The sequence below is a fragment of the Oratosquilla oratoria genome, chromosome 8, assembly GCF_046742065.1.
Source record: "Oratosquilla oratoria isolate Oo_2021 chromosome 8, ASM4674206v1, whole genome shotgun sequence".
Taxonomy (NCBI): Eukaryota; Metazoa; Arthropoda; class Malacostraca; order Stomatopoda; family Squillidae; genus Oratosquilla; species Oratosquilla oratoria.
Window position 1 is genome coordinate 20,110,895 of NC_134784.1, and position 20,797 is coordinate 20,131,691.

General features: G+C 35.7%; 2 protein-coding genes across 2 annotated transcripts in view; both read left to right on the forward strand.

Moving 5' to 3' along the window:
* The first annotated feature begins 1,323 nt into the window (after positions 1-1,323).
* LOC143027620 (zinc finger MYM-type protein 1-like) lies at positions 1,324-5,171 on the forward strand. The gene is made up of 3 exons (XM_076188988.1): positions 1,324-2,229; positions 2,360-2,486; positions 2,615-5,171. Exon 3 carries the CDS (start codon positions 2,978-2,980, stop codon positions 3,920-3,922), a length of 945 nt encoding a protein of 314 aa, XP_076045103.1. The 5' UTR covers positions 1,324-2,229; positions 2,360-2,486; positions 2,615-2,977; the 3' UTR covers positions 3,923-5,171.
* A 4,571-nt stretch (positions 5,172-9,742) lies between these two features.
* The window catches only part of Mnn1 (menin 1), a 63,169-nt gene continuing 52,114 nt past the window's right edge, over positions 9,743-20,797 (forward strand). Inside the window, exons 1-2 of the mRNA XM_076188989.1 lie at positions 9,743-9,919; positions 10,487-11,074. Of these exons, the coding sequence (XP_076045104.1) occupies positions 10,627-11,074 (448 nt within the window). The 5' untranslated portion in view covers positions 9,743-9,919; positions 10,487-10,626. The remainder of the gene's footprint in view (positions 9,920-10,486; positions 11,075-20,797) is intronic.

Below are 20,797 nucleotides of genomic sequence, written 5' to 3' on the forward strand. Positions count from 1 at the left end.
CCAACTGTCTATTACTCTGTGTGGAAAGCTGTTTTTTTTTCAGATCTCTTCTATAGCTGTCTTTTTTTTATTTTCTTTCCGTGTCCTCTTGTATTTCTATCATCCCATTTTATTAGATCCTCTCTATCAGTAATTTCTATGCCTTTCATGATTCTGTAAATAGCTATCAAATCTCCTCTCTCTCTTCTTTGTTCTAGTGTCTGTAGTTCAAGTTTTGCTAGTCTCTCTTCATATGATAGTTTTGAGAGTGTTGGTGCCAATTTTGTAATTGCTCTTTGTATTCTTTCAAGTTTTTTTATACATTTTTTTGTACTTGGTGACCATATCGTTGCTGCATATTCCAATCTTGGTCTTATCAGGGTGATTAGAATTTTCTTCACCATTTCTTCATCCAGGTATGTAAATGCAACTTTGATTGTTCTTATTAAATTATAAGTTTCTCCAAAAATCTTATTTATATGTTTCTCAGGTGACATATTATTCATAACAATGACTCCCAGGTCCTTCTCATTTTCTACTTTTTTTATTCCTTCTTCTCCCAATTTATATGATATCGTTGCTGCATATTCCAATCTTGGTCTTATCAGGGTGATTAGAATTTTCTTCACCATTTCTTCATCCAGGTATGTAAATGCAACTTTGATTGTTCTTATTAAATTATAAGTTTCTCCAAAAATCTTATTTATATGTTTCTCAGGTGACATATTATTCATAACAATGACTCCCAGGTCCTTCTCATTTTCTACTTTTTTTATTCCTTCTTCTCCCAATTTATATGATCCTGTTATTCTGTTTTTGCTTTTTCCAAATTCCATTATACTACACTTTTTTGTATTGAACTTCATCTCCCACTTCCTACTCCATTCCTGTACTTTATTTAGATCACTCTGTAGTGATTCACAATCTTCTTCCGTGTTCACTTTTTTCAGTAGTTTTGCATCATCTGCAAAGAAGCTCATATAGCTTTCAATTCCTTCATCCATATCATTAATATATATAGCAAACATTATTGGGGCCAGAACTGTTCCTTGCGGAACACCGCTTATTACTTCATCCCATTTTGAGTGTTTGTCTCTTATCACTACTCTCATTTTTCTTTCTTGCAAAAAGTCTTCCATCCAATTAAGCAGTTTGCCCTGTATTCCTCCTTCAGTTTCTAATTTCTTAAGCAACTTCTTATGTAGTACTTTGTCAAAAGCTTTTTTTAGGTCTAGAAATGCACAATCAGCCCATCCATCTCTTTCTTGTATTATATCTATTAGCCTTGAATAGAAACATATTAAATTGGTGACGCATGATCGTCCTTGTCTGAATCCAAATTGCCTTGGATTCAGGGCCGTTTCTAGCTATAGGCAGTATAGGCGATTGCCTAGGGCCCCCAACCTACCAGGGGGCCCCCGGCCGGCCCAATGGCTAGGTAACGCTACCGAAGGTCAAATATGAGCCTGTGCCTCTCCCGCTCGCCGACGCAAATAAACAACACGCCTCTTGCAGTGTTTGTTATTGTTTGAAATGTTTTGATCGTCTGCTAAAAATACTATCTTGTTAAAAATCACCTATATCTTATTTAATCTAAAGATATAATATGGTAAGCATTAATTGGCTTTATTTATTCATTTATGTGTTCACTAAGCTAGGGCTTATGGCTACAGATGTTACTAATTGTTGATTACAAACTCTTTTTGGCCATTAGCTTACTATTCTTTGTCCAATTGTTTGGCTTTATTTGTCACTGGAATTGGCATCACCAGCGTTCTTGTTTACTCTTTGGTCGCTTCATGCTTAGCTTCTGATAGTGTAAATTTGTAAGTTTGTGTGTTCTGTGACTGTAAGTTGGAATTCCTTTTATTATATTTGTATGCACAATAGGAAATGTTTGTATTCTATGGAATGTTTACCTTTTCCACCTTTTTCAATATTCAATGTTCATATATGTTCATATGTTCAATTTTGTTGATTTTGTATCGATATTTTATCCAATCCCTTATTCATTTATTCGCTTATTTCTTTATTATCAAAATTATGATTATTTATTTTCTCACTTCACCTACCTAATGAAAAAACACTAGATGGCAGGACCGAGGTTAGCTCAAAAGGAAGTGACAGAAATACATGAATTCTATTCCGTTTGTCGTGTGGTCCGTTTCTCTAGTTCGTATATAATATTAAGATAACCACAGGCTCAACAATCACCCATCTGTTCACCTTTCAGGTCTACCCGAATTTCGTGTATGTAGAATTATTTTTATTAAGGGGTATTTAAAAGGTTTACACTTTACAGATATCTGTGTTAGGCCTACACTGATAAAAATAATCATATTTATTCTACTCGAATATCGTGTATGTAAAATTGTGCTAGGCCTACATTAGACTCTAAGACTCGCCAATCATCATTCCCGTAATGGCATCAAAACGAATTTATCTCAGCGGAGCAGAGAAACGAAAGAAAAAGAAATTTGACGAAGAAAAATGGTAAAAAGAAAAAGGTAATTCATTATCGTTTATTTAATAATTTAAAGAAACATATTAAAGTTTGGTTTTATTATGTTTTCTGAATGGTGAGTATTATTTTAGACTAACGCCTAATCATCTAAGGAAATTTGTAATTTTGCAGGATCAATTCTAAAATATATTGGAGCTCCAGACAGCAAGCCAGAGGAATATTCTGAACTTCCTGAACAGGATGCTCCAGTGCCATCACATTCATCAGGATCTGTCCAGGAAGCTGTACTGCCACCAAGACCACCACATTCCCCAGAACCACAGAAGGCATCATCTACTTCTGAGCAGCCTCCCATTTATTCTAAACCACTAGATCCTGCTAACTGGCCAACCATTCTGTCTGATGCATTTAGAACGGATGCAGTAGGTAGAGGGCCATTTCAGATTAGTTCTGATTTCACATTTCCCAAAAAAAGAAGACGGAAGAAGTTTTCATTATCATTATTTTTGTAGAACATTGGTTAATGGAGAAAAGATGAAGCGGACTTGGCTTATCTACTCAAAAACAAAAAATGCTCTCTATTGCTTTTGTTGTAAATTATTTTCAACCAAAGAACAAAAGTTAGTGACAGAAGGACTGACAGACTGGAAAAACATAGGCACACTTTTGAAAAGTCATGAAAGCAGTCCAGCACACATAGCGCACATGGCAACCTGGAAAGATTTACAACTCCGTTTGCAAACTGGAAAGACAATAGACCAAGCTGAAAGAACACTATTGGAGGCTGAAAAGAGGCGCTGGAGAGATGTCCTGACTCGCTTAATCGCCATTATCCAATCCTTAGCCGAGAGAAATCTTACATTTAGAGGTTCATCAAACACGTTACACCAGCAGAATAATGGGAATTTTCTAAAAGAGGTGGAGCTGCTTGCTAAATTTGATCCTGTCATGAAGCAGCACATTGAGCGTGTTGAGAGTGGCCAGTTCAGTCATTCCAGCTACCTTGGAAATATCATCCAAAATGAACTTATTGCTTCAATCAGTACTAAAATAATGGACACAATGGTGACTGAAGTTAAACAGTCCAAATATTATTCAATTATTTTGGACTGTACTCCCGATGTAAACCATCAAGAACAGATGTCAGTCGTCATAAGGACTGTCAAAATGGACAAGAAACCAGAAATTAAGGAACATTTTATGGGGTTCCTTGTAGCTTCTGAAACAACAGGTCTTGGTTTGTCATCTCTAATTATAAAGAAACTGACGAAACTGAATATTCTCCTTGAAGATTGCAGAGGACAATCATATGATAATGGTGCCAACATGAAAGGGAGAAACAAAGGAGTTCAAGCCAGACTTCTTGAGAAGAACCCTCGTGCACTCTATGTTCCATGTGGAGCACATTCCCTAAACTTGATGATATCTGATGCAGCAACAGCTTCAATAGATGCCACTAGCTATTTCGGCACTGTTTAGAAACTGTACAACCTATTTTCAGCCTCACCACAAAGATGGGCAATCCTAAAAGATTATGTCACTGTTGCACTCAAGACCTGGAGTGACACAAGATGGGAGAGCCGTATTAATAGCATAGAAGCTGTGCGGTATCAGGCCTCTAATATAAGGGAAGCTTTGTTGAAGGTCAGGGAAGTGTCTGATCCTCTGACCAAGGTTGAAGCCCAAAGTCTGGCAGAAGAGGTGGGGTCATACCGATTTATCATTTGCACAGTCATATGGTATGACATTCTACACATTGTGAACCATGTCAGTAAGCTCCTGCAGTCTCCTAAAATGCAGCTTGATGTGGCAGTTGACCTCCTTACTAAAGCGAAAACATCTCTGACTAACTACAGAAGAATTGGATTCACTTCAGCTCAAGTCTCTGCTAAAGATATGTGTGAGAAAATGAATGTAGAGGCTGTACTCAAAGAAAAGAGATTAAGAAGTACAAAAAGACACTTTGCTTATGAGGCCGCAGATGAGATCTGCAATGAAGAGGCTAGAAATAACATTCTTTAATGTTGTTGTTGACACTACCATTCAATCCTTAACTGATAGATTTAAAACTCTGAGTGAAGTAAGAGACCAATTTGGAGTGCTGCTCAATTTCCAGAAACTGGATGATCAGTCATTGAACAACCAGTGTGACAAACTATGCAAGACATTAACCTCTGGAAATGAAAGTGACATTGATGGAAAGGAACTGGCTATGGAAGTTAAACACTTACCAAGTTTGCCCTCAGACGAAATGACTGCTCTTGAGCTCCTCACCTTTATCCACAAAAAACATTTTGAGGAATTGTATCCCAATCTGTGGGTTGCACTGAGAATTGCCTGTACTCTGCCTGTGACTGTGGCCTCAGCAGAGAGGAGCTTTTCGAAGCTGAAACTCATCAAGACCTATTTAAGATCATCTATGGGGCAGGAGCGACTCAGTGGTCTTGCAATAATCAGCATCAACCATGAAGTGGGGAAAGACGTGTTGTATGAAGATATCATTGATGATTTTGCTAGTAAAAAAAAAAAAGCCAGAAAGCAGAGATTTTGAGCCCAATACAATGCAGTTGGTGGTGGTTTGTATTCAGAGACTGTGATGTTAAGTTACTACTATTTTGGAGTGTGGTTTGTATTCAGAGACTGTGATGTTAAGTTACCAATATTTTGAAGTGTGGTTTGTATTCAGAGACTGTGATGTTAAGTTAAAATAAATGTTTAAATAAATAAATATGGTGTAATAGTTACTTGCATCCTTTAACACCATCAAAAGATATAGAAATCGTTTAATTACTGTTTGGCAAACTTCACAGGTATAAATGAAATACCAATCTGTCTAGCTCTCTAACTTTTGAGGGCCCCTAACTGCCTCTTGCCTAGGGCCCCCACAAAGCTAGAAACGGCCCTGCTTGGATTTACCACGTTGTTGTTGTTTTTTTCTAAATATTTTACCCATTTACTTTTGACAATTCTTTCACAAATTTTTTGCAATTGTACTTGTTGGAGAGACAGGTCTATAGTTAGTAGGGTCTTCTTTATTTCCTCCTTTATATATACGTACTATATTTGCTTTTTTTCCAATCTTCAGGAACTTTTCCTTTTTTCAAGGAACTGTTTATTATGCTATGTATTTTGTCTGCCAGTTCATTCCTGCATTCTATCAAAATCCAGTTTGCTATTTCATCTGGTCCATGCGATTTTCTGACATCAAGATTACTCAAGTGTTTCAATATTTCATTCTTTGTTACTTCTATTTCTTTCATAGGGGGGACTTTCTCTTTCCATTCGATCTCTTTAGGTTGTATGTTCTCCCTTGTAAACACTGATTTAAAATGTTTGTTCATAAGTTCTGCCATTTCAATTTCCTCAGTGTATTCAACTCCTCATTGTCTTAATTTCTCCAAGTCTTGTTTGTTTTTCAGTTTGTTGTTTACAAATCTGTAAAATAGTTTTGGTTGATCTTTACACTTTTCTATGACATCTTTTTCATGTTTTCTCTTTTCCTCTCTGCACGTTTGTACATATTCATTTCTATAACAAGTATATATTTTCCATTTTTCAGGCCATCTGTCTTTTTTCCATCTGGTCCAAGCTTTGTCTATTTTGTCTTTTAACTCCCTACAACTTTGGTTGTACCAGCATTTTACATATTCTTTTTCTTGTTTTTGTCTTGGGACATACTTTTCCACTCCTTGTTTGTAAATTTTTGTCAAAATATTCCATTTCTCTTCCACTGTTGTATCCACTGTTGATGATGCTATTGTCACGGTTCGTCTTGGTTCTGTTGGTGGTCAAGTGTCCTATTTTCTTCCCTGTGTCATTTACGTAACCGCTGCATTCAGGAACCTAAGGTACCCAGAGGGCATGTTAGGGACGTCACTACGGAAAGCAATTAAAATCAGACAGAGGAAAGGAAGTGAAGAGAGGACATATTTGCTTTCGAAAACGTTGAGACAGACAGGACTCATCATAGTAAATGACACAGGGAAGAAAATAGGGCACTTGACCACCAACAGAACCAAGACTATCCGTGACAATAGCATCGTTTACAAAATTTCCTACAAAGGATGTGACTGTGCATACTACGGAGAGACATACAGAGGACTTAACAACAGACTCAGGGAACATAAAGCGGACATTAGACACCACCGAGAAACCAACGCTCTAGTGAACCACATTGACACAGAGGGACACTTACCTAACTGGGAGGGTTCCACCTTTCTAGCTAAAGGACTACACAAGAAACAACGGAAAATAATTGAATCACTTTACATTGCCAACCACAAAAACACAAACAAGAGAACTGGTGACTTGAAATGGACAAAATCTACCGCGACACTTGCCCTCCAAGAATGGCTTCCCAGACCCCCCGACCCTAAGTAGATACCTTTTTCCCACTTCTGCCTACCCTCTCCAGCTTTCTTCCTTTTACAAAGGATTACAAAGGATTACAAAGGCAAAGCATGCCGACAGGAGACCTTTTGATCCATATCTAGGTCGGATGAAAAAAAAAAAAAAAAAAAAAAAAAAAAAAAAAAAACATATTAATAATAAATTAAAACTATAACAATGTAAATAACAATTAAAATACATAAATAAATGCATTGGTATAGTTGAATAACAAACAAACAGGTAAATAGTAAATGATAATAAATTGACATATAACTAATAATAAATGAAAATCAGACAGACAAATTATAACAAAACAAAAACAAATAATATAACCATGCTACCTTGCCCCAACTTTTTTATCATGATTTATTCTTTTAATACTATTTGTTACTATTTATTTTCAACACTATTATTTTTATCATTGTTATTATTATTATTATTATTATTATTATTATTATTATTATTATTATTATTATTATTATTATTATTATTATTATTATTATTATTACTATTATTATCATTATATATATCTATATTTTTATTATCATTATATTTTTATTATTATTACCATCATTATTATTATTACTTTCATTATCTTTGTTATTATTATTATTATTAGTTATTATTATGGTTACTATTATTATTTAAATATTTAAAAAATTTATTATCATTGTTATCACTATTATTGTTATAATTACTATTAATGTTTTTATTAGTATTATCATATTTTTATTTTTATTATTATTATTATCATTATTATCATTATTACTTTTATTTTATTGTTATTATTATCATTATTATTATTATTACTTCTATTCTATTATCATTTTTGTTATTATTATTGTTAATATTATTATTTAAAAAATATATATATATCATTGTTATCATTACTATTGTTATATTTACTATTAATAATTTCTTTGTTATTAGTGTTATCATATTTAATTGTAAAATTTCATCATTGTTACGTTAGCCACAATGTAATGTTCACACTCGTCACCAACTATGGTAACTCGGGGAGGTGGTGAGGTCCACAGCCCGTTTGTAAACCTATTCCTTTGAAAAAGCATACCTGCGAAACTAGTGGTGAGGTCCACAGCCCGTTTGTAAACCTATTCCTTTGAAAAAGCATACCTGCGAAACTAGGCAGGAATAAACTCAAGACTAAGACTCCTGTGTTTCCTATTCCGCTTACGTCATATATAAAAAAATATATATAAATATATATATATATATATATATATATATATATATATATATATATATATATATATACATCGACATCACCGTCACTGGTGATTCTATTCTCATATATATATATATATATATATATATATATATATATATATATATATATATATATATATACACGTGTGAGTATGTTTACCTAATTGTATTTCCCTAATTGTAGTATAAAGGAAAAGAGCAACGCCTGTTGGCTCCTGTCGCCTCAAATTCATGTACGCTTCCAACTTAATCTATATTTTTGGTTTCCAAATTATCTTTAGATTTGAACTCATGTATTGTTTGACCTTAGGACTATATCACCTTTTATGCTATTCCACATATTTATACATCTGTATGGAAAACATTATTTCCTCACATCGTTTCGACATGTGGTCTTAATTCACTTCCATGAGTTCTTAAAGCCCTCCCATCTTATCACATCTCTTCTGTCAATGCAATCTATCCCCTTTGGTGACATGAACACTGTAACCATGTCACCTCTTTCTCTTCGATCTTTCAAAGTTGGCAGACCCAGGACTTTTAGTCTTTCCTCGCATGTTTTATCTGCTAGGCTGGAGACCAGTTTGGTCGCGACCCCATTGTATCTATCAATGTTATTTATATTCTTCACTCTGTGTGGGGACTATACTACTGACGCATATTCCAATCTTGGACGTATCAGGGATTCGATGATTTTTTTTTTCCTCTTCATCCATACAATGGAACGCCACTTTAATCTTCTGCAGTAGTCCATATGTCTTCCACAATCCTGATGCTATGTCTGTCAGGTGACAGGTTGTCTTTTATCAAGACTCCCTGTGTGTGTGTGTGTGCGCGCGCGCGTGCGTGCGTATGTTCATATAAATTACTGTTGTTTATCACATGGTCAAATGACAACAAATACTACACAACATCATACTATTACAATGTAAGGCAAGAAATACGATTTGTTATTTTTATCTATTTATTTGTTTATTTATCTATTTATTTATTTATTCATTTTTACCATTCTTGCGTGACAAATTAGTTCCAATGGACTCCCAGTTACCTGTGGGCCCTACGCAGCTAATGGCCTACTATGCCTATTGGTATACATGGCCCCGAATCAGTTTCTATGTGTGTTTTTTTTCATTGTCTCTTTATCCATTTAATGAAACGCTTCTTCTGCAGCTGTCAGTGTATGAGTGTGTGTATGTATGTAAAGGTTTCCCCAAATGTACAGGATAAGTTTTACGTCTTACGCATCTCTTGTCTTAGCTCAATAATGTAAAGTTCCTGTTATTATTAATAATAGTATAATCGTTGAATTACTATTCATTTCTGACACCCAGACTTTCACCGCACATACATATTTTGCAACTGCGAGCATAGCGTCGCCGTCAGGATTTGATTATTGCAGCGTCAATATATATTATAACACATAGTCAGTTTCCATCGTTAAGTCTTTTTCCTATTTATGCGTTTATTTGTTTATTTACCTATTTTTTTCGGTAAGTAGCATTCTTGCTGTAGACGAACATCCACCGGTTCAACTTGGAAACTTTAACATTGTTCTTCATAAAAGAACGAAGATATAGCGGTACACAGCCAATATAGTATGGCAATAGAATAAAATGTTGAGATGACGTGAGCCACGCATGTGCACAGCTGTTGTACTAGCCGCTGCTGCTGTTTCACTATCATAGAAGGCAGTGGCGTGGCGCAATCATGACTCACATTGCCTGTCACCCGCTTAGAGGTTGCACGTGGGTTCCTGTCACCAGTCCATATTCGTCCATCAACCCTGGGCCACGGAATAGGAGTAGGCTGTTGTATATCAACTGAGTCTCAAGCTAGAAGCATTAGTTATTCTCCGAACAGGTAATTGTTAAGTGACATTGCACTCTGCATATGCATATGATGCAGGAAGTTAAGCAGAATGCATCAGTACATTTACGCGACACAGATATGAACCTAAAGGTTACACTTAAAAGTCTTTTAAAAATTGGTGAAGACTTCTTATTTAATGTTTTGCTAATAATATTAACATTTTCATTTATGATAACGTGCCATTAGATAATTGTAATTTATACGTGCAAATGGGAATATGTGCCAATTAATTTAATCTCTATTATTTCAATAGTGCACTTAAATCCTTTACTTTTATGTAATCTTTAGATTACTTGTTTCTTGCAGATGCCCCCATTCCTGTCATGACGCTGGATTTACTAATACAAGTTGTTGTTATATATATTTTTTAATACACTCCCCCCCCCCTTATTTTACTACACGAAACATGGAGGTCACTAAGTACAGTTATATAGCCATTGTATCAGACGTCCGAAACATGATGTAATAACATACATCGTATGATGACTTAAATTATAGTAATTGTTGTTTGTATTTTTATAAAAATGTATCTTAAACAAAATATTTTTTGTGTTTCAGGTTATCTGTTCGAATATTGTGAAGCTGGGTATAGATAGATTTTTCAGTGTGATCGTATTCGAACACAACGCAGCCTCCGACGTATGAGTATTATTGGAACATGTTGATAATTGTGACGTAGAATCCCCTGTGTAAACAAAATGGCTAGACTATCAGACGAGGAAAAGGCCTTATTCCCATTAAAAGACATTGACTCAGTGGCGAAGCTCTTCAGACTACATTTGGCCAGAAACAGAGAACCAAATCTTGCGATATTGTCTATAGTGGTGGGTTATATTGAGAACACACTTACTTGTTCCCGCGCTAGCTCGGACGGACTTCCTGATATTGAGGATGATGTCGGGAGTAAATGTGACGACGACCATGGGCGAATCAGACTACCCTATGTCGAATACGATAGTGTAGAAGCATTACACGAAAGGTTTTTGGCCATTATAAAAGCCCACGTAGATGTGGCGTCGTTTGGGAGCCCGAAATTCGCTACCCGTGAACTTGTGAAAAGAGTGTCGGATGTTGTTTGGTGTACTCTATCAAGCAGTTATTACAAGGATCGGGCACATCTGCAGTCAATTTACAGCTATATGACAGGTAAGTGTAGATTTGCGTTATGTACCATTTGTAAGAGCGACGGATAAAATATTAGGTCTTGAATGGGTGCAGGTTTCTCAATTGAAAGTGCAAGCTGTTTTAAAGTTGTCACTGGAAATTGCCAGAACGAGAAACCAGAATTAATACTCGATGGTCAGAGAATGTAAGGGCAAGAGTTTTAAAGGAATATTGATTATTTCTTGAAAAATATGTTAAAATTTTATGTAGATAGTACAAGAAAATGTAAACCAGATGTCAAGGCCATATGTCAAGACATTCACAAGATTTCTTATAAGTTTGTGACTGGTATTTTCATACAAATTTTACTGATAGTGTTGGGGTAAAAATGGTCACCTAGATTATTGTTGCTTTAGAATAGTAGCTAAGAGTACTAGTGAATGCAAGATTACATATCAGAATTGGTCAATTATTATAAGAGATTGACATCATGTGAGGCGAATTCTTAAATGATTTTGGTTTTCGTATTATTTGACATGAAAATGGGTTAATTTTCTATAAAAAAAAAAGGGAAATATCTTGAAAATTAATAAGGGCAAGATGTTGAATTAAGGCAAGAGATTATTTTCATTGCACAGCAATAATCATGACACATTATTTTCACCATACGGCTTATTCTAGTAGATACATGGCTGGGTGGTATATCACTCATTATATTAAATGTAGTAGGACAGGTTTATGAAAAATGGGTTAGGATTTTGTGTGTTTGTTGATTTATTTGTTTTGTATATATTTTCTGTTTTATTGATTTTTTTTTTATTTGATTGATTTATTTATTTATTTATTTTTTTATTATTATTTTTTTTTAATACTAGTATTTATTCATTTCACTCGTATTTGGACATTCCATCCAAGATTGGAATATACGTCAGTACATAGTAGTATGGTCCCCACGCACAGTGAAGGATGTAAGCAAGATCGAGGGAATACAAAAGGCAACATCCAAACTGGTCCTCGGTCTGGCAGATAAACTATACAAAGAAAGACAAAGTACTGGTAACTGGGTCTACCAACTTTGAAAGATCAAGGAGAAGGAGGTGTTATGATTACAGTAATCAGGTCACTAAAGGGGATAGATTGCATTGGCAGAAGAGATCTCCTAATTAAAGATGGGAGGGCTTTGAGTGATCACGGGTGTAAATTAAGAAAGCCCACATGCCAAAAGGATATGAAAAAATAGTTTTCCATATGTGCATGAATATGTGGAAAGTGATATAGCCCAAGTTCAAACAATACACAAGTTCAAATATAAATACGATAATTGGAAATCAAGGATATAGGTTAAGTTGGATTTGTAAATGAATTTGAGTCTAGGTGCATTAGAAAGTTAGAGAATGGGAAACAGGACCTAATGAGCATTTGTCCATTTCATGTATGCTAATTAGTTAGATACATGGCTGTCCAGTTATCAAGAACTATGCAGTGTTTGTCTGGTGCTCCATGCATTGACTGAGGGCTGACTATTATGGTGGTTGGGTTGAGTCAAATTTAAATTCATTGTTATTCCAGTGTTTATCGTTTTTTTTTTTTTTTTTTTTTTTTTATATAACAAATTTAATGATACAACTTCAGCAACCATTGAGGGGAGACTATTCCATGTTAATACCGTCCAATAGTAGAAGTTATTTTGTTGTGTTGTGTAAAGAGTAGGAGAGAGGGCCTGTATTTTTCAATTAGGTAAATAAGATTATTTAGGTAAATACAAGCTCTCAATGGGAATATGTTGTTATAGTTGCCAAATGTGCTGATGACTGGGCCAGTCTAGTTGCCAAAAGGATGCAGGAACCATCTCCTCATTATAATGATTTAATTGCGACAAAGTCTTAATCATGTCCCCACTGTAGCATCTGAATTTCATTGTAGGCAGGTTTGGAGATCTAAGTCATTCCAGGTAGTCAAAATGATGGAGTCCATCCACCTGTTTAGTTGTTTGTACTTGAACTTCCTTGATCTTGTTTGCCAAACTTCTGTGTCATTGTGACCAGACAGCTCTTGCATATTCCAGGCTGGACAGGTGAGATTGAATGAGAGTATACATCGGATAAGACACATCATGGCGATAGCTTTTTTTTTATTTTACTGAGAATATGTTGATCAAATTTTGAATTTGAGTCCACAATTACACCAAGATCCTTCTCATCTACATGGTCAAGTCCATCTCTGTAAATTTTATCGGCCCATCTTTGCACCCTATCCAGGTCACCCTGCATTTCGTATACATCCTCACATTTGGTTATTTGCCAGAGATTTTTAGTGTCATCCTGGAGGAAAGTCATTTTAGTTTTATACTGATGAAAATATTGATTCAGCAGAAAAATATGGGTGGGTTGAATAAAACATGGTGTCTTAAGATTTCAGGTTGATTTTCTTATAGTGTTATCTTGAGTTTAGGCTGAAATTAACCAAACTTTATTCATACCTACCCAGACAGTTTATGAAAAGGAAAAAGTTGGTGTGTTATCACAACTGGTAGATAATGCTACACAAAGTTGCCATTAACCACCATATGGTGAAAATAACAAATTGGTCTAAAAACACCACACAGTGAAAAAGCATTGCCCAATGGAAAACTATATTGACAATTTATCTATGTAATGTGCTAGTGCCCTCAGGAAGTAGTGGAAAAATAGTAACATTACCCAAGAGTAGCTATAGCTTATATCTTTATAAAAGTTGTCATGAGTACTGCTTAAGGTGTGGAGTGATGTGATACTTGTGACAATATTATTGATTTCAGTATTGTAAAGGAAAGCATATTATGTTTAACTGTAATATTTTGCCCACTGAATACTAGTTTTGTGTATGTGTATATATATATATATATTACATAAACACCCACACAGTGAGTGCAAAAACCATACAAGAATTTAAGATCAAACTGGATGCTGAAAGATACAAAAGCGGGTCACTACGAACATAGCTCTCTTCCCATAAAATACAACTGGGTAAATACACACATCAAATCCTAAGTCAGAGCCAAATATCTTAGATATTGGATAAGTTGCTCACTTTCATGCCTTTGGATACTCAGATAGACTTTAATAATAATAGTAAATAATAATAACAATAGTACAGTATTATTATCACGATAATTTTAATTATTATTATTATTATTATTATTAGCATCCAGGAGGTGCCAAGATAAGAGGGAGGGTGGAGGGGAGTGGAGTGTATTTAGGGATGGAATGGGTGGGAATGGTTTTTATGACTTTTTCTTTTTGGCTGCCTCCCTTGTAAGGGGGAAAAAGCCTCGGTATATGTATGTATGTATCATCATTATTATTGTTATTGCACTAACCCCTGGGACAATACCTGAGATTTTTACCTTGCTAGCTCAGATTTTTTTATATCTTGGATTGGAATTCCCCATAATTAATCCAATTTAGGCATGGATTACTGTATATATGTGTATGTATACAGTAATTTTCTCTTATGCATACTTAGATAAAAGAGATGGCTAATTGTGTATTTATTATTTTCTCGAAAGTATTTTCCATATGCCTTACTATAGACTTATTATAGTTTTGCGTTTGTGATCTACAGTGGGTTTTGAGGTATTGAGACAAATGAAGTTGTGTTTGTGGCTTTATTCTCTCCATCTAGACTGATCTATATCTCAGAACATTTCCTGAGGAAAACTCTGGCGGTTGCCAATGGTGCTATTAAACTATGCATGGTGGCTGTTGCCAAAACAAGGATCTATACAATTTATTCTTTACTATCTACGTCTACTCTATGTCTGCAATGTACAGTGCATGAATTGAGTATAGACACTCAATATTTATGCATGGATGATTTATTTACAATCAATGGGAACACATAAAAAGATATATTGGACGTATGATGATTTTGCATTTGGCAATGTCAGACACAGGTGTCCAGACGCTTGGCCCATTTGACCGTGTGAAGTCAGACACACATGGCCCAAATGCCCACTGTGAGGTCAAACACAATAGGTGGCACCATGGGAATTCTCCTGAAACATCAGACATTACATCCTGTAACTAATGCATGCATCAGCGCTTGTGCACGCTAGACATTTAAAGGATTGAATATTTTCTTCAATCATCTTCCAACAGCTACCACTCACTGACCACAGTGAGATCAATGCTTAACCTCTTCACTCCGGGGCACATCGCACGTCTGGCAGCATTAGCTGCCCGACGTGCGATGTTGCGTCATAATAATCACATTATAAAAAATTAAGTCGTGCTCAACCGTTCGTTCTCTTTCACCCGTGTATTTTAATAACCATAGAAAATATGATGAAGCCAGTTTAGAGAGAATGGAGGTTACGTAGGTACGACTACAATAAATATAATCAAGATGTCGACGTCGGCATCATCGAGTACCCACTTGCTCCTCATGCCGGCTATGTAGGCGTCACCGTATGGAAGTGCTTAAGGAAGTTAAGGAAGATAAGAAGTACTACAAGAATTTTGGCATGGAGATAGATACATATAGTGTTGGAACAGTGGTGGTATCAGGAAATACTAATGATTAAGATAAAATTGACTTAATTTTATAAACATGTGGAAATAGACATTACTTCCGTTCACCTTGGCAAAATGTACACTTGTGAAGCTGTCACTCAACTGTGAAGATTGTAACGGGGAGGGGGTAAGAGGAAGCAGTGGAGAGGATTGGTGATGGCCCTCTATTGTAGGGGTAGCATGAACTGGCAAAGGAACACTCTCTATTTTGAGGCCACAGGGAACTGTGTTGATATGATCTTTGTGCAATACTGTCTCTGTAAGTTCCAGCAACCTGAGTGCTTTGACTTTTTTTTTATTTGACTCGGTTCCAGTGATGCGATAGGATGCAGAGAATTTAGGGGAGAGCTTTGAGGTGGGGGTGTGGTTGAGGATGTAAACAATGTCTTCCAAGTTCAAAGGTACAAGCTCTGGCTGATTTATTTTGTAGACAGACCATTTCGTCTCTAGTCAGATGAAGAGTATTATGGATTCTTTCGACAAGATTGTTGAAATTTCCGATTTTTTGCTACTTTGACCTTGACATATCCATTGGAATTGTAGATGGGAGGTAATTCTGAAACAAGAAGGTCATATGGGAGCCTTTTGTCTGAACCAAAGAGGACAAAATGAGGTGATTCTAATATTGACCTGTTAATGGAACTATTAATGCAAGCTTGAATCATGGGGACATGTTCATCCCAAGAAGGGTGAAGATCAGAAGCAAGATGTCAGAGAACATTGAGAATCTTTCTCTTCTGGCATTTAACTAAGCCATTTGAACTAGGGTGAGAAGCAATAGTGTTACATTTTGTGATTTGAAAGTAATTACAAATGTTTAAAAGAATCTCATTGACTCGGTCCCATTGTCAGAAATTAGAGTTTTGGGCATAGCGAAGGGCCATATATATGAGTTTGTCAATAAGGGTCTTTGCCAAGTGATGTTCTGTCTTATCTGGTAGGGGTGAAAGAATACAGAATTGTGAAAAATAGTCAACACAGACTAAGAGGTATTGGTTTCCGTTGTGTGTAACTGGTAACTTAAGGAGATCAGCAGCGACTGTGTCGAATGGTTTACAAGGAATAGGATAAGTTAAGATTGGAACATGACCACTGAAATGACCTTTGTGAGTCACACAAGAGTGACAAGCATCAATATGGGAGTGTATATCCTTCCTCATGGTTAACCTCTTCCATACGGTGCCACCTACGTAGGCGGCATGAGGAGCAAGTGGATACACGAGGCTGCCATATCGGCGTCTTGATTATATTTATTTTAGTTGTCCCTGCGTAACTGACATACTCTCTAAACTGGCTTCATCACATTTTCTATGGTTATCAAAATTCACGGGTGAAAGAGAGAACGATTGATATAAGCGGTGACTATTTTTTATGATGCGAGTATTATGACACAACATCGTACGTCTGGCAGCTGATGCTGCCCACAAGATTTTGGCCTGGAGTGAAGTGGTTAACCAGAAGTAGTGCAACCTGGCTTGTGTAACTCATTTCTCCTTGCCAGGGTGTGCGGCAATGGAGGAATCGTTTAGAAGTTTCAGAACTTCCGGAACGAGTTCCATAGGGACTATGAGCTGAAATACTGACGGGTTGGGTTCATGTTTGTTCATTAGTATTGTTTTGTGATGCTGTATGTCAAAGATTCTTTCCTTTGAAGAGGTGCAAGATAGGTTGATGGTCCGTGTAGATGTGTATGTCATAACCAAGGATGATCTCTTTGAAATGTTTGAGTGCATATAAACTTATGGATGCTGGACAATGCAGAAAAAAGGGATTGCCTTGTAATAGATGTTGGATGAGGAGCATTGGAATGTTGCCTTGTAGTAGATGCTGGATGAGGAGCATTGCCTGTAGTAGATGCTGGACATGGAGCATTGTCTCATAAGTGTTGGCACTGCAGCGAAGAGCGTAGAGTTCAGAAGTGACTATGTTTGACTGGAATGTAGATCTCTTATGTATCTTAGCACATGGAATCTGTTAATCCGTAGTCGCTGTTGCCACAATGTAGATTTTCCAATTGATAATGTCTGGCACAGGTGTCCAGACACTTGGCCCATTTGACAGCATGAAGTCGGACACACTTGGCCCAAATGCCCGCTGTGAGGTCAAACATAATAGGTGGTCCAGTGGGAGTTCTTTGGAAATGTCGGGCATTTCATCCTGCACTAATGTGCGCATGTGCACACTAGACATCTAAAGGATTGAATAATTTCTTCAATCATCTTGCAGCATTATGTTCCTTTGAAAGGAGATTTATGACTTCACTATAGGTAGTCATGTTTTCTATATCACAATTTTGTGTTCAATACCCTTCCTCAGTAGCTTTGGGGATATTCTTTCTGGTCAAGATAAGAATTATTCAGGTGAATTATGTAAATATATTACATTTTATACAGTACAGACGCTCCTCAACTTACGTTTTAGTTACGTTCCGAACGGCCGAACATAAAGTGAAAATGAATGTAAGTTGTTATTGTACGTTCCAGTAATGTATTACCGTTTATGCTGTACTATACATCCATAAATTCTGTTACCGTATCTTATAAAACACCCCTAAATCATTAATTATAAACATAACATTGTAAAATAATAACATTAATTTCAAATAAATTAAATTCAAGCAACATAAAGTGAGATGGTGGAGGAAAAGGAGGAGGAGGCAAGGCACGTTCAGTCTGTCGTTTGTGCCATGTAAACAATGGATGCAGCATCATGCGTAAGTATCGTTTGAACGTCTCGTACTACAGAGAGCACGCTAATCTCAAAATTTCACTTTTTTTTTTCATCAAAAATTTGTTTACAGCCAGTTCAAACATAAAAACGTAAAACAAATGAACGTAAGTAGAGGAGCGTCTGTACTGTAGTTTACAATCTTGCTCTTTAGTGTGGTAGGTTACTGGTTACCCGAGAGAGGTCAGGTAGTGATGAAATGTCATAAGCTTGGGCTTGTAGTGTTTTGTCTCATACTTAGATTTGTGGTATTATGTCTCATGCTTGAGCTTATGGCAATTTGTCTCATGCTTGGGAGGTCCCAAAGGTAATCTGCTTGTATATCTAGATTTGGGCTCAACTCTTTAATGTATAATGCTGCTAAGATTGGGAGGCATCTATCATCTGTACATATTTCTAAAATCTCGGTGTTTTTTCTTGGATGTTTCTTGTTAGGGCTGTGCCATGGACTTCTCTTAAAATGGTTTTTAGTAGCTCCTGATGTCAGATAGTATGAAAGGTGACAGAATAACCTCATTTTCGTCATGCCAGTATAGGTAGAGGGGAGGGCTTCACAGTTCCCTCATTCCTGACCAGAAAGAATATTTCAGAGCTACTGAAGAAGGGTCTTGAACCCAAAATTGTGATATAGTAAATATAACTACCTATAGTGAAGTCATAAATCTCCTTTCAAAGAAACATAAGTCCATAGTAAGGCATATGGAAAATACCTTTAAGAAAATAAATGCACAATTGATTAGCCATCACTTTTAATGAAGTGTGTGTGTGTGTGTGTGTATATATATATATATATATATATATATATATATATATATATATATGAATATACATGTATATATATATATATATATATATATATATATATATATGTATTTACCTAGTTGTATTTTACGGGAAGGGGAGCTATGCTCGTGGGGTCCTGTCTTCATATCTCATTTTATCTAAACTATTTTTAAATTCATGTATTGTTTTTGCACACACCACTTTCTCATCTAACTTGTTCCAACTGTCTATTACTCTGTGAGGAAAGCTGTTCTTTTTCAAATCTCTTCTATAGCTGTCTTTTTTTATTTTCTTTCCGTGTCCTCTAGTATTTCTGTCATCCCATTTTATCAGATTCTCTCTGTCAGTAATTTCTATGCCTTTCATGATTCTGTAAATAGCTATCAAATCTCCTCTCTCTCTTCTTTGCTCTAGTGTCTGTAGTTCAAGTTTTTCTAGTCTCTCTTCATATGATAGTTTTGAGAGTGTTGGTGCCAATTTTGTAATTGCTCTTTGTATTCTTTCAAGTTTTTTTATACATTTTTTTGTACTTGGTGACCATATCGTTGCTGTATATTCCAATCTTGGTCTTATCAGGGTGATTAGGATTTTCTTCACCATTTCTTCATCCAGGTATGTAAATGCAACTTTGATTGTTCTTATTAGATTATAAGTTTCTCCAAAAATCTTATTTATATGTTTCTCAGGTGACATATTATTCATAACAATGACTCCCAGGTCCTTCTCATTTTCTACTTTTTTTATTCCTTCTCCCAATTTATATGCTCCTGTTATTCTGTTTTTGCTTTTTCCAAATTCCATTATACTACACTTTTTTGTATTGAACTCCATCTCCCATTTCCTACTCCATTCTTGTACCTTATTTAGATCTCTCTGTAGTGATTCACAATCTTCTTCAGTTTTCACTCTTTTCAGTAGTTTTGCATCATCTGCAAAGAAGCTCATATAGCTTTCTATTCCTTCATCCATATCATTAATATATATAGCAAACATTATTGGGGCCAGAACTGTTCCCTGCGGAACACCGCTTATTACTTCATCCCATTTTGAGTGTTGGTTTCTTATCACTACTCTCATTTTTCTTTCTTGCAAAAAGTCCTCCATCCAATTTAGTAGTTTGCCCTGTATTCCTCCTTCAGTTTCTAATTTCTTAAGCAACTTCTTATGTGGTACTTTGTCAAAAACTTTCTTTAAATCTAAAAATGCACAGTCCACCCATCCATCACTTTCTTGTATTATATCCATTAGCCTTGAATAGAAACATATTAAATTGGTGACGCATGATCGTCCTTGTCTGAATCCAAATTGCCTTGGATTTAACACTTTGTTTTTTTCTAAATATTTTACCCATCTACTTTTGATCATTCTTTCACAAATTTTTGCTATTGTACTTGTTAGAGAGACTGGTCTATAGTTGGTAGGTTCTTCTTTATTTCCTCCTTTGTATATAGGTACTATATTTGCTTTTTTCCAATCTTCTGGAACTTTACCTTCTTTCAAGGAACTATTTAGTATGCTATGTATTTTGTCTGCCAGTTCATTCCTGCATTCTTTTAGTATCCAGTTTGCTATTTCATCTGGTCCATGCGATTTTCTGACATCAAGATTACTCAAGTGTGTTAATATTTCATTCTTTGTTACTTCTATTTCTTCCATAGGGGGGACTTTCTCTTTCCATTCGTTCTCTTCAGGTTGTATGTTC

Bases quoted from the DNA above. Each gene is read 5' to 3' on its own strand.
- LOC143027620 (XM_076188988.1), top strand. From the start codon at position 2,978: ATGAAGCGGACTTGGCTTATCTACTCAAAAACAAAAAATGCTCTCTAT.